This window comes from Mycteria americana, chromosome 2, assembly GCF_035582795.1.
Source record: "Mycteria americana isolate JAX WOST 10 ecotype Jacksonville Zoo and Gardens chromosome 2, USCA_MyAme_1.0, whole genome shotgun sequence".
NCBI lineage: Eukaryota > Metazoa > Chordata > Aves > Ciconiiformes > Ciconiidae > Mycteria > Mycteria americana.
The window spans coordinates 67,813,346-67,827,854 of NC_134366.1; the positions used below are offsets into that span (position 1 = coordinate 67,813,346).

Here is a 14,509-nt window from a genome sequence, read left to right on the forward strand (position 1 = left end):
CCTCCCGCAGGTTAACGCAAGGACTCCTACGTGCATGTGTGCAGTGGTTACAGGATCCTGATGGCTTTATTACCCTTGGGGCCTCCTCTTTGGTATGTCAGTGTCCTCCTAACCTGCAGTCACATGACGAAAATTAAACAAGGGTTTGTTGCAGTGGAAATACGAAGTCAGTCGCTCCAGTTTCAATGGGATTTCCCTCCTCCCCTCCCCTCTTTTTTTTAAACATTTACATTTTTATCAAATGTCAAGAACAGGAGACAGGAGACATTTGTGACAGGCAAAAGGGGAGGGGATACTCCCCACTCATCCACTCCCCTCTGCCCGTTTCCCCTCCACCCCCGCCACATTTTTCCTTGTTAACTGTGCTAGGGCAGAGAGGTGGGGGTGAGGGAATAAAAGCATTCCTGCATGTCTGGAGGAAAGAAAAAAGATAAAGGGGGAAAGTGAAAGGGGAGGGGAAGAGTGGTCAGGGACTTGAACCGCCAGTGAAATGATGCTTCTCCAGCCCTCCTGTTCAGATAATAGTTAACTCGGGGTTAAAGTTTAATAGCCAGGCAAAGCAGTGTATAAATGGCCCGGGCGAGCTGAATGTATGTAAACTGCCTCCTGCTCCTCAGCCTGCCGAGCTACCCTCTCTGTGGTCCCTCCTCATCAGCGACATGAGTACCCTGCGGTCTCTGCTGCGCCGCTGCTGGCTGCCGTCCCTGCTGCTGCCGGCGCTCCTGGGCCCCCGCCTCGCCGCCGGGGCGGCCCTGCAGCCCATGCACTGCGCCCCGTGCACCCAGGAGAAGCTCGCCCTCTGCCCGCCCGTCGCGCCAGGCTGCCCGGAGGTGGCCCGGCAGCCCGGCTGCGGCTGCTGCCAGATCTGCGCCCTCGGGCCGGGCCAGCCGTGCGGGGTCTACACGGCCCGCTGCCGCCAGGGGCTCCGCTGCCACGTCCCCGCGGGAGAGCCCCGGCCCCTCTCCGCCCTCATCCAGGGGCAAGGGACGTGCCTGCCCGCCAGCGAGGCCGGAGGGATGCGCACGGCTGAGCCGGCAGGTACCGCGCGATCGTGTCCCGGCTCCGCGCCGCTGGGCTGGGGAGCTGCGCGCCGGGCGCTGCGGCAAGAGCCCCTCGTCGAGGGGAACGAGGGCTCGGCAGGCGGGATGCGCCCGGGGCCAGTGAAGGCGCTGCGGGCGCTGGGCGTCAGGAGCTTGGAAGAATGAGCAAAGTTAGGCAGGCGTCTGAAAAAGGGGGAAGGCGGACTGCGTTTTCCAGGGAAACGTGCTCTGACCTGTGCGAGGTGAGACGCATCCTGGTGCGGCGCCAAGATAGATACGTTCGCAGCAGGCTGTTACGCCACAGGCAGCAAGCAGGAAAACCCTGAGGCGTAGTAATAGGACGATGCAGAATAATTAGAATAAGGCTTCTGGGAAGCTATAGACAGTTTTTCTTTAGTAGCAAACAGTAACTAGAGTAGGACATATGTTTTCTAGACTTTTGTTTATGTCCGTCTCCAAAAGTCAAGATAGAGAATGAAAAGACCTAAACAGGCTTTGTGCCTGGCTTCATTTCAAGAATGAAACGTACCTGAAGTAGTGCAGTGCTAGCCAAATTATCTTGGAGCAAGAAGACCTATCAAGCATCTTATGCTATGTGATTATCAGGAACTTCTTTATTATTAGTGTTATTTCATTATTTTACAATTTATTATTATTTTCACCATCATTACTGCTATGTTCATTCAGTGATTAAGGTAATTCAGTAGCATTACAAAAATAATCGTTGACTCAAAATAACAATGGCCATTGGTGGCAGTAAACGGAGTTTCTCTTGTACTTGAGGGGGTGGGGAGGGGAGAGAACAGTGACTAAACAGAGTGTTTAAGCCTCCTGCAGTTAAAAAGGTCTAGTATATGATTTGATTTTATTCTTTCCTTGTTTGTCTTTCTTTCTTTCTGTGTTTCTTTCTTTCTTCCTTTCTTTTTCTTTCTTCTTTCTTTCTTTCCCTCCTCAATTTTCCACCTCCATTTTTTCTTAGACATTGTCAAAGGGAAAAAAAAATAGTGTTTTTTAGTCCATTGGATGATTGTTTACAGCCTTGATCCAAGAAGTTATTTAGACACGTCAAACTTTTATCCCATGATAAGTCCCTGCAATTGCAAAGAGCTTCTGTTGTTTCCAGTGGGAGCATTCACACACGTTGAGTTAGGCACTGGCTTGCGGGCCATGATCAGGCAGATTCAAACAGTATCTGCCATTCCCTGGCTATTTGATCCAGTGCAGGCCAGCATGACGTACTGCTGGCTCCTGTGAATTGCTACCCCTTCTTATACGTGAGGCAAGCCACGGAACAAAGTACAGGATGCCATGGGCTCAGGTCTGGACCAGCTCCTGTCCTGAATAAAAACTGAAACACATCATGCTGGCAAAAATCTAAATTCATAACAAGTTTAATTCCAGTTGTCATTCAGCAAAGTCTTTACAACCCACTGTGGTCAAGAAAGTTTCCTAATTTATAACAGACTGGCTGCAGCTTCATCTTTGGGTTTAGAGTGATTTGGAAGGATCATAAAATAATCAACTTGTTAGAGAACAGCTGATGCGTCCTCATATGAATTTATGACAAAAGTTTAAGTTGCTGTGCTGTACATGTAATTTACTAGTCCTGCAAGAGCTACTGTAATGGATCTGTCTTAGATACTACATTTTGTTGTTGTTGTTGATTCTTCTTCTTTTTCTTTACCTTTTTAACTCGGAGAAATAAATGCAAAAGTTCACTGAAGATGTTCACCTTAATATCAATCCTTTCCAGACTCTATTGAACCTGAGGATATGTCTTTGGAAAGCACTGAAATGACACAGGATCAGCTGCTGAACTACCAGTTGATGTTTCCCATAGGCCAGGACAAATCCATCCCCTGGAATGCCATCACTGCATATGAAAACATGAAAGCAAAGAGAATAGCTGAACTCAAGAAATGGAAAGAGCAGGTGGGTTTTCTTTGCAAACCTTTCAGAGACCATTACAGTAGATGCTATTGATTCAGAATACAAAATGAAAATATGCATGAAATTCTGGCAGCAACGCTGGGATGTCAGTATTTTGAGTAGCCAGCAAACAGACTTTTGGAATGCCTTCATCAGGTGCTTGAGGAACAGGCAAAATGGCAGGAGCGATAAAAACAGGTGTGCATCACATATGTCCTATACAGACGCCATGCAGAGGCTGAATCTTTCTCTGCATTTAATATCAGATTATAACATGGGCCCTTAATTTCCAGGAGCCCGTATTAAAATCTTGGACTCCTTTTGTGTTTTAGTTAAAAAATAAAAGGCATTTGTCTCTGGTCCAATGCTCAGTGAAATAAAAGGGAGTCCTTGTGTACAGTTATTGATGAAACACCAATGCAAACCAAAACGTGATCACACGTTCTGATCACAAGGAAACGCTATTACGTAGATGCATATTAAAAGACAGAAAGCTCAGCAATTAAAGTATGCTTTTACCTTCGACGCTGCAAAATCGCAGTGGGTAATGGGGGTGTGGGGCCTTTGCAAGCAGATCCGTGTTCCACTTGAGGGCACCAGAGAACCACAGTTAGACCAGTCCCAGGCAGCCAGCACACCCGCAGCACGGAGCTGAATTAGAACTGAACACCACAAACGCCCAGTTTGGTAATAGTCACAGACAAAATGAAAAAAAAAAAAGGGGGGGCAAAAACCTACTAACCACCACCTCACCCTAGGAAGCCTCATTTCACATCCAGAACAGGACTTAATAATTGATTTAGTTTGAACTATTATACATAAGTACTGTTAGCTCCAGTTCTGATTTTTAGGCTTCTGCTTTTCTCACTCAGAGCCACAGATAAGCCCACTGACTTGAGTAAGACCACTTATGTGAGGGGCTGACATGGGGAGATTTTGCAAAAGCAGAGGGTATGATTATTTTCACTCTCAAGTAAAAATATTTGTTCAGTCACTTCTCCTCCCCTTTCACTCATTTAAACACGTTAGGTACTATTAATACACAGCAATTGTGACTTTGAAAAAGGGAGTGAGCAAATTGTGAAAAGTGAATATGGCAAACAGTTCTTCATGTCCAGTTCCAGGCACTTTGTGTGTGGGTCTCAGAGCCACAGGGTGCTCTCTATTCTGCTTTGGCGACAGCTCTGTGCTGTACAAAAGATAACAAACATTCAGATGTTTGTTCTTGCACCGTCTATATATGTCTTGCACCTATTCTCCATACATCAACAGAGCACAGGGCCATGGCAACCCAGAAAACGTGGCTAGTCTCACGTACACCAGCCTCCTAACGTGCACCTCCCCATAATAGGAGAGATTGTACCCTCTGAGCAGTAATGTGTTTACTTAGTACAGGTTAAATTTCCTTGTGTGGCAATTTAAGGACTTAAATCCTCATGTTTCTGAGGACAGAAAATACCTCAAAGAATAAAAACAAAGGCCTAAATGCACCACCAGAGTTTTCTGGCTGTGCTCCTACTGAAACAAGTAAAAACTACATGCAAAGCAGCCCGGTGTGGTGCAGATTTTATTACTAATAAGCATTTTCAGCTTTTTGCTAGCTTTAGGCTGATCACTTTTTGTTTAGCTGATTTCTTTGTGATTTTGTCATGGTTTAACCCCGGCTGGCAACTAAGCACCACAAAGCCACTCGCTCACTCCTGCCCGGTGGGAGTGGGGAGAGAATCAGAAGAGTAAAAGTGAGAAAACTTGTGGGTTGAGATAAAGACAGTTTAATAGGTAAAGCAAAAACCGTGCACACAAGCAAAGCACATGAAGGAATTAATTCACTGCTTCCCATGGGCTGGCAGGTGTTCAGCCATCTCCAGGAAAGCAGGGCTCCATCACACGTAACGGTTACTTGGGAAGACAAACACCTTCACTCTGAACATCCCTCGCTTCCTTCTTCTTCCCCCAGCTTTTTATTGCTGAGTATGATGTCATATGGTATGGAATATCCCTTTGGTCAGCTGGGGTCAGCTGTCCCAGCGGTGTCCCCTCCCAACTTCTTGTGCACCCCCAGCCTACTCGCTGGTGGGGTGGGGTAAGAAGCAGAAAAGGCCTTGACTCTGTGTAAGCACTGCTCAGCAATAACGAAAACATCCCTGTATTATCAACACTGTTTCCGGCACAAATCAAAACCATAGCCCCATACTAGCTACTATGAAGAAAATTAACTATCCCAGCCAAAACCAGCACAATGACTAATAAGTATTTTTCAGCTTTTTGCTAGCTCTATGCTAATCACTTTTTGTTTAGCTGGTTTCTTTGTGATTTTTGTATTGACAACCTTTGCATGGTATTCCTGCAGGGACCTTGTCAGAAGGAGCTCTACAGAGCCCTGTATAAATTGGCAAAGGCGCAGCAGAGAAGCGGAGGGGTGATTTACAAATTCTACTTGCCCAACTGCAACAAGAATGGATTTTACCACAGCAAACAGGTACGTGCCTTTTCCCCTCTCTGCTCACAGCAGCGCTGCGACTAGCCTGACACAGCCAACCCTTTGATAGCCCTCTGCTCCCAAACTCACAAGTTTTGCAGCTGCTGGAAAAGCAGGTTGTGAAAACAGGGATACTTAGTAGTGGGAGCAGATGGTTTGTCCTTCTTCTCTTAAAAGTGAGCCACATGCTGTGGGCTGACAGCAATGGAAGCAGGAGTCTTTTCCATTCACAGAACAGGTGCACACATGGCTTTCTCCAGTCTCCAACCCTGTCTGCTCCCAGGCCAAATCAAGCTCTATGTACCTGATTCGTTAGCATATTCCCAGTTGACATTAATTCATAATATCCACCCTACTGCCTGCAAAGCCCATTGAATATCTAATAATCACTATGGAGAAAGGAGGCTCTCAGCTCCCAGGCAGTGAAAAACTCACGCAGGCAGTGAAAAAACTCTCTGGAGCAAAATTAGCCTACTGAAGGTAGAACAAAAATATTAATTTGTGCTGCCTATGGATTATGTTATATGGTCATTTCCATTATAGCCTCAAAAAAAGCCACTGCAAGTTACACTGAGAGTAATCTGCAAACCTAACTAAAGCTCCAAACCTCGAGCCACACCCTTGTAACCACAGGTCATGCACACAAATTTAGTAGGTCTGCATAAATCTGTGTCACCGAGACTCCTTGTTTTTTGGGCATGGCACCACTGTGTGACTCACAAACATTGTGACCTGGGATCTAATCAGGCACAAAGAGAAATCTGTTTAATCCCCTCCCCAGGAAAAAACCCACCCTATTTGCCTCCTTGCATGAAGAGCCAGACCATCCAGCCATTGCTCTCGACCTACCAGCTCTTATATTCTGCCTTCCTTTGGTTTCTCACACTGGAAGATATTGCTGTTTTATACTGCTGTTTACCAAGGAGTGGGCAAATCCTTTTTAATCTGAAGTTGCTGTTGTGGCAGCTGAGCTTGGGTCATGGCTCCCTAACCAAGTGTGGTGGTCAGAGGCTCTGTCAGAGCAGGGACCCCTGAATTCAAAAGAAGTCTGTGAACGGCAGGTCCCCACCTTCTGATTCAGTTCTGTCCAACACCTCAATCTTCTGCTTACAGTTACTTATTGTGCGTTTTGTTTTGCTAATAATATTCTAGTGTGAAACTTCACTAGATGGAGAGTCTGCTGGATGCTGGTGTGTCTATCCAAAAAATGGAAGAAGAATTCCTGGATCTCCAGAAATGAAAGGAGACTCTGAATGCCAACAGTATCTCAACTCACAAGAATAAAACTAAACACATTAATTCACACCAAGTTTTCTGTGGGGCCTGATCTAGTCAGGAGACATTTCAGTCAGGAGCTGCTTCAGTAAGGTAGTTTTGTGCACCTGATTTTCAGCATATGAGTAACCCCATAAAGTAGTTTTTTTACTGCACTGGGATTACTCAGATGCTCAAGTGACAGATATGAGCAACTGCAAGATCAAGTCCTACAATCTTGTATATTTTGTTTGTATAATATTATAGATACCCTCATATGTAAAGCTGTTGGATTATTTATTTCACAGTACGTGTATTTTTGTCTCTGTGTGTTGTTACTAATTTATATCCTCAAACACTTCATAACTTTATATGTAAATACTTAATATTATTGCTCTTAAATGTATGCATCTTACGTTGGAGGAATGTTGCTACTTAAAACTTCAAATGGCATAACTTTATTGGGAAAAATGGCTTGTAAACTTGCATTTTTGTACTATGTATTTATAGAAATAAATCTGAATTTAAAAAAATAGCTTTCAGTAGAGAACACGCTTAGAAACTTATTTAAAACCTGTCTTGTTTATGTATCATGTTGCTTTTCCACCTCTGTTTCAATGTCAAGCTGTTTCTTAAAAAAGAAAGTCTAAACCTTGATTATATACTGAAGCTCCTGATGGGACAGCATTTGTTTCTATTTTCCAAACACATGCACCGGATAAATGGCAAAACACAACAGGATATTCTGAGCCACCTTTGACAGGTGTAAGTTGTTCACATGTTGACATTGTCATGTTATTTAAGATGAGTGATTAAATAATGTCTTCTACACTGTCCCAGTCTCTTGCTTTCTGTATATTCCCATTCAGCATTCTGATCTCAGCAGGAGAGCGCAGAGGCGGGTGGGAGTGTGTAGAGGAAAACACACCTCTTGCAAATCTGCCTCCTGAACTCCCTGCTCCATTTTCCTGCAATGAGTTTTATTCCTTTGCTCTCCCCACCCCATTCCCCTTCTCCTGTTCCCTCCAATCCTGGCTGTGCTCTGCAAGCCTTTGCCTTGGGCAAAGCAGCAGCCTCCAAGGGAAGTTATTAAAAGGTTTTCTGGGTAGGAAAGCTGGATGAGTTTCTCTGCTTAAAAGCCCAAGGCAGCAATATTAGTGCCTTTAAAAGATAACGTCGAGACTAGAAAGAGCCATTTCCTGCACAGAAAGTCAGAGCTTATAAAAGGGAGGCTGGGGAAAAGCCTGGCCTTACTCTTTTTGCTGATAGCAGAGAAGAGAGTCCCCTTGGCTTGGGATGCGGTCCCCCTCCCTCCCCCACATGTACCTTCAACTTAGTGGTTGCAGGGAAAAAGAGAGAAAGCAAGTGACTGCCCTGCCAGCTTCAAGCTGGTTTTGGCCATGGAGAAACTGGTGTGGGAGTTAGCAAGTCCCAGAGGTGGAAAGAGGCTGCACCAACCATGCCTGAGAAAACAGCCTGAGAGGAGAGTAATAACATTTTCTAAGAGCCTGGCAGGAGGGAAATGCAGCATAAAATCCTCCTGCCGTTTGTTGGCACAAGCTTTGGGTTTTAAATGGGAGTGGGAAGCAGCTTGTAGAAACTGCAAAACCAAAGCATGGAGATCTCTGCTCTCCGTACCATGGTTCTGTGGCATCGCACATTGTGCTTGCTGAATGTGTTGGCTGTATTTGCATGTCAATGTCAGCTGATCTGATTGGGGTCTAATAAACTGCTCCAGATTTAAAAGTATGCATATACTACTGAGCTTCCTTGTAAAGTGTTTTGAGATCTTCCTAAGGAAAGTACTGCAAAAGCAGTTGATGGTATTGGTATTATAAATAATTAATGTCTAACCTCCCTGTAATGAGCTATAGTGAGACCTGGCTAAAACTGTGTTACAACATCGCATTCACTGTGTCAAAATGCTTGGCAATCATTGTATAAAGTAATGAAGACACAGCAAATTTGGGCAGAACCTTAGAGTCCTTTCATGGGTTCTACCCAGCACTGAACAACTGTCATGCGGCATTGCCAAGGGAAAATGGTGAAGAAAGGAGGGAAAATCATATAGCTACGGCACAGGCTTAAGAGCACTCTCCCCCCATTGACTTTGTGTAAAGGTTGATCTCTAAAGAGCAGAAATTGGTTCTTTTTGTTGGGATCATTATATATATAGGGGAAATGTTCATCATGTTAATAATTACTAATAGCACAGTCTATTGGCAGTGTAGCAACACAGTGGACAGCTACTTCCAATGTTTTGCAGGGTGGTAGGTTCCCATCCTAGCTGCAAGAAATTGGAGTTTTTAACAGGGGCAGGGTTTTAGGGGAACTCTTTCTTTTAAATGTTAAGTACCGGGAGCAGAAGTTGCTTCGTACAGCATTCAGGCATGACAGGCCAATTTCTTAGAAGGGTTTAGCTCCTTGCCTCCCACTGAAAGCAACAGGGGATAGGTGCCTCCTTATCTGCAATCTGGCCTCTTGTGACATCTTGCCAGGACTCACCAGGACAGACTTCTGCTGAGCTGCTCTGGGATGGGCTGTCTGACTTGGGCCAGACTCTTCTGTATACTGGGATTAGGACTAATGCAAGGAGGCAAAGGCGGCACATTTTATCATCTCCCCTATCACAGTGCTGCCAGGAGCTTTGACTACATTTAGCCCATAGATGCCATACGTTGTGATTTGTCCTGATTTTTATGATCAGCCTCAGTAACAGGGTGAAAAATCAAAGGTCTGTAGTTTTCCTTTGTTTTGGTTACTTTTTTCTGTTTGTGGGTTTTTTTGTTTTTTTTGGGTGGGTTTTTTTTTTTTGGGGGGGGGGGCATGTGTCAGCTGGCAATCCTGGCTTCAGTGTGTGTCTGCTGCAGTAGTCCCCACTGTGCTGGTGAGCCAAGCCTGGTGGGAATGAGTGGGGAAACAGGGAAGGTGCTGCAGGATGCTCTTAGCAGCTCAGGTCACCTGGCATGCAGCTGGATGTGTAAAGGGGATGTACTGTTACTCATTATTTCAGCTCCCTCCCTTCACACCCTCTTGCACTCCTCCTACCCCACCCCACCTAAAATAAATTAATTGGTGGGAAGGTTTTAGGTGAGCATCTATAATGTTTGGTTCACATTATCTGAGAACCCTACCTACCCAGTTTGTGCTTCTTCCTGCCAAACCCTGCCAGGTTTGCTGCAGCAGGGTTTGTTCCAGCCGTGCCTCCTCCTGCCCCTGGCCTACTGCCAGCTGCAAAATGCTCATAGCACAGAAATGAGGTCACTGCCCTCTGCACTTTATTTTCTACCCTCCTTTTCCCCTAAAGCTGTCCAAGACAACCTACAGTCACCTGGTATTGGGCTCCATTCATACTGAGTCAGTTCAGCTCATCACTTTGGGGTACAGCAGAGACACATTCAGAGGCGAGGGGAGAGAAAGAAAATGGGGGTGGAGGGCAGCCAACACTAATACTGAAAGCTCATCAGTATCTCTGTCACTTCTCTACCACAAGAACACATGCTCTGCAAAGGCAAAACTTAGGCAGGGAACAGCTTTCTACAGTCCCAGCCCAAAACATGATCAGATATTAAGCACGTCAAGATTTAGCCTTTTTCTTTCCAAAAACAATATGTTCCTTTGACCTTGCGCTTGCTAGTGAGAGTCCTAAACACATCACAGAATAAAAAAGCAAACAGAAAATACGTCATATATAGCTTTCTTTCTTCAAAGGGAAGAAAAGTGGGATGGAAAAGAATGGCACATGGCAGAGGCTTGTCACAGGATTTACTGCACTTCTGGGAAGCACTCAGCTCCCATAGCGTCAGACACTATGTGGAAGCCCCAACAAAATACTAAAACAGAGCAGTTTTTTTCTGTATGGGTTGGTCAGAACCAAAGATGTTTTTGTTTTACCAGCAGTCCAGCAGCACTGACTTTGCAGAATTAGAAATGTTATTTTTCTACCCACATCACTGCCTTGCTATTGCAGAACAGCACCAATCTCTAATCCCCACCCAACCCATAATAATAATAATAATAATAATAATAATAATAATAATAATAATAAAAGTATCTGTAAAAAAAATATGCAAGTGACTCATTCCAAGCTAGACTCTCAGCCCATGCTGCACATCAAATGGACAAGTCCTATCTCTTTCTTTAGACACCTTTGAAGTGGGTTTACTTTTCCTCAGCTATCACTTCACTGATAAACCACTAGCCTAAACAGCCTCCCCAGGCTGCACTGATGACAGGTCCCAGGCTTTCTATTTGCTGACACATTTTGTATTTATGGACCAATTATTATATGCACTTGTTGTACATTGCATAGAGAATCAGGCAGGGATTCAGACCACACAGGGAAGTGGGGTATGAGCATCTTTACAAACACCTAATTGTGTTTAGCACATTTGCCTTCTTTTAAGACTTGGGTAGATGGTATATAGTGAGTAACAGTAGCAGAGTTGGGGCAAGTGGAGGGCTTCTCTTACTGACATCTCACCCTATGTTACCTAGTCACATTTAGGTAAAGGCGGGAGGGGAGAAAGAAGGAGGGGATCTGCTGGGAGCACAGACGATTAGTTCTGTATTACCAGAAAGTACCAAAACCAACAGCAGTGGAGCAGGAGCCCAGACATACCAGCACTTGCACTCTGACTAATGAAAACAGCTCTGACGATAGCTCTGTCAACAAACACGGCCTTTATTTTATTTTCCCTCCTTTCCTCCTCCCTTGACCTACCTCCTCCCCCAGGGTGCAAAGTTCATCTGCAAGTAAGCTACTGCAAGGGCCCAAGGAGAGGGGCAACCTCCTGCAGGAGAGACATGGGAGCAAGGGTGCTTGTGGATGTTGAAGTAAGGTGAAATGAACAAATCTAAACTTAGCCCGTTCCAGATCTTGGCTGTTTCATTTTGCAAGTTTCTGATCACCTGTTCAGACTCCATGTTGGATTATCACCTCTTAGTGGCAGTATGGGCAGCCCAGCAGAGACAAGGGCACGAAGGGGAAGGCAATGCTGTACGCATGCTTGGCTCCTTGCTGTTTCCTTACGAACTACATTTCCCAGCAAGGACAGTGCCTGGCCAGCAGGCACAGCTATTCCAGCAGAGTCTCCCTGCTGCAGTTCTGCCATGCAGAACATGGCACAGGCAGTCTTCCTCCTGCTCTGTCTTCTCCAACTGCTGTTAAGCTAACAAAGAGCAGCCCATTTTTGCCTACACTGAGGTTGTTAATTGCATAGTTATGCCAGTGGTGACGTGTGATTTTTTTTCTCTCTCACTGACAGTGCTTTGTAGTTCAACAGGCTGATGTGTAGATGCTGAGGCTACTTGGAAAAGCATCTTAATGTGGGATGTCTCTGGAGACCTAGAACAAATGCTGGCTATATCATCATCTTCATTGATATTTTCTTTTTGCCTGTGGCTTCTGTTTATTGCTGCTTTGGCAGCTGAGCCCTCACCATTTAGCCCCAGCAAGGGAACAGAAAAAGAAGAGCAGCAACATGTCACTGGTAGCAGGGTAGTAGCAGCTGTGGAAATGTATGGCAGGATCTGAGGGCTGAAGGTTGCATGTGACACCCCTGTGATAAAGGAATAATCAACTTTTCAAGCTCAGTTAGGTCTTTTTTACAGGGTGCAAGTTATGTGATATGTAGCAGATGTAGGAAACAAGTCTTCACCTTGAATATTCTCTGTGTGGCATAAGCAGGCAAAAATAGCCTCTGCTCTCCAGTTGCAGGGAGTGAGGGAAATGCACACTCAGCCTGGCTCTCGTAAGCAAGTCTCTTCACCACCCCCATTTTGGAAGGTCTTACCACACGTGGGTCTGGGAAGCAGTCCTTCTCAATGACATTTTCTTCAGCTTCACAGATTTTTCTGGAGGAAATCTCAGCTGCTCTCTGCAGCAATAACTTTGCTGCCTTTCTTTCCATCCCCGATCATGGAGACAGCGGTGGGGTGAAATTAGCCCTGACAGAGAAGGGTTCTTAAGGAATCTGGATAGGTCAGCAGAAGTGGAAAGCCAGGATACATACTGCAGCAGGACACGCATTCTGCAAGGATAAACTGAGATTTGCAGCATTACCCTTTGCTTCTGCTAATATCTGGTCTCCAGTTTTGTTCAGCTGCAACTTTCAGCCTTGAAGTCATTTGCATTTTTAAATATAGGTACAGGGCAAAAGCAAAAGCAAAGGTTTTTAAATGGGGTTTTCTCTAAGGGTGGTGTATATGCTTCTACACCTGCAAAATCTAAACTGGAAGAAATAATACATAAAATGCAGTTTTAAAACCAAAACTCCTTCTGGTGAACAACAAATTTGCACTATTTGCCATTTTGCCAGGAAATTTCCTTTTTAGCAGAAAAAGATGTAACATCTTTTCAATCAGTGCATTGTATAATGTAGACAATCTCATGCGCTGGAACTCCGGACAGCAAGCTACCATGTCCTGAAAGGTTCATAGGATCACAGGATGGTTGAGGTTGGAAGGGACCTCTGGAGGTCACCTGGCCCAACCCCCTTGCTCAAGCAGGGCCACCTAGAGCTGGTTGCCCAGGATCATGTCCAGACAGCTTTTGAATATCTTCAAGGATGGAGACTCCAAAATCAAACGAAGGTTAAATACTTTCCAGTTGGAAGAAGATACCCAGATCCACTGGACATACCAAAACACTCCTCTTGTAATGGCCTTAAACAAAATGAATTTTGCATACTTGCAGATGAAGGCATTATTGATACTGACCACAAAAAGCTTGCCCCTGGAATACTCTGATACCCTTTTTGGATCTTATTTTTCGATCTCTCAGAAAAAAAGAGGGAGTGGGGAAAGAAAAAGGGGTCCTTTCTAACGTAGGAAGCAAGCATATTATTCTGATAGAAATTAATAGATGTGAAGAGTTCCTAAAGGTGCAGCAGGACCACGTACAAAACAGCTACCCATATAAACATTACATTTTTGAATACTAATATGCTTTATCATCCAGGAAAATTGCTCAGCACTTTTCATACTTTAACTATAATTCCTATTGCTAATACATAAAATCTCTGTGGAGCCATCCCCGCTTACAGAGTTTTAGAGAGTGACTAGAGATACCAAAAAATGATTTCCCAAAAAGTTTGTAAAACCATTACTTAAATTTAGGGCTCAGTTCAATAAAAAATTATGCTGTGTTAAGGTTTCTATGGAATTTATTCATAAAAAGTTCAGACTGTACTAAAAACTAATTAATTCTGTGGTTTTGGTATTCATTGAAGCCTCCTTCCCCTGTGCACAAATAGCTAACATTATGCCCTGAAGGGCATGCATGCCAAAAAGGTGGAAAGGGATATTCTGAGCTCAAAAGACTATAGCACAGTAGGTCTATTAAAAAAGGGAATTTTCTCAAATAGTTTGAAAGATAATAGAGCTGCCTGCAGGCAGCTTTAACTTGCATTCTGGTCAATTATAGGGATTTATGCAACTATTTCTTACACTGGTTAAAAAAATGTTTACCACATCAATCTGGGCTACATATGGCATCCATGTAGCATCTAGAGATTAAATATGCTCAAAAAGAAATTAGCAACTTTTGTAGTACATATATACATAAAGCTTTTGTAGTGCCTTCCTATGCAAGTATTTGATGTGTAAATAATGTTAGCAGTTACAAGGATTTTTCTGAGACTTCATCATGTCCACCCAGATCACCTGAGATTCTTGAAAGAGCTTGTTAAAAATAAGAAAAAAGCTAACAAGTGTTTACTTAAAAAAATAAACCACCTGAGCTGAAGGCAGTGAAGGCACCAAAACAGGAGGTATTTTTCTAATGCATTGGTTCCATTTCTACCAC

General features: G+C 44.3%; 1 protein-coding gene across 1 annotated transcript; it reads left to right on the top strand.

Annotated features, from left to right (window-relative positions):
• Positions 1 to 509: 509 nt before the first annotated feature.
• IGFBP1 (insulin like growth factor binding protein 1) lies at positions 510 to 7,525 on the top strand. Its single transcript, XM_075495614.1, has 4 exons — positions 510 to 1,038; positions 2,794 to 2,972; positions 5,320 to 5,448; positions 6,601 to 7,525. Exons 1-4 carry the CDS (start codon positions 660 to 662, stop codon positions 6,730 to 6,732), a joined length of 819 nt encoding a protein of 272 aa, XP_075351729.1. The 5' UTR covers positions 510 to 659; the 3' UTR covers positions 6,733 to 7,525.
• The last annotated feature ends 6,984 nt before the right edge of the window (positions 7,526 to 14,509 follow it).

Coding starts and splice junctions, on each gene's coding strand:
- IGFBP1 (XM_075495614.1), top strand. CDS start 660: ATGAGTACCCTGCGGTCTCTGCTGCGCCGCTGCTGGCTGCCGTCCCTG. Junction 2,973..5,319: donor TCAAGAAATGGAAAGAGCAG/GTGGGTTTTCTT, acceptor GTATTCCTGCAG/GGACCTTGTCAGAAGGAGCT. Junction 5,449..6,600: donor GATTTTACCACAGCAAACAG/GTACGTGCCTTT, acceptor ATAATATTCTAG/TGTGAAACTTCACTAGATGG.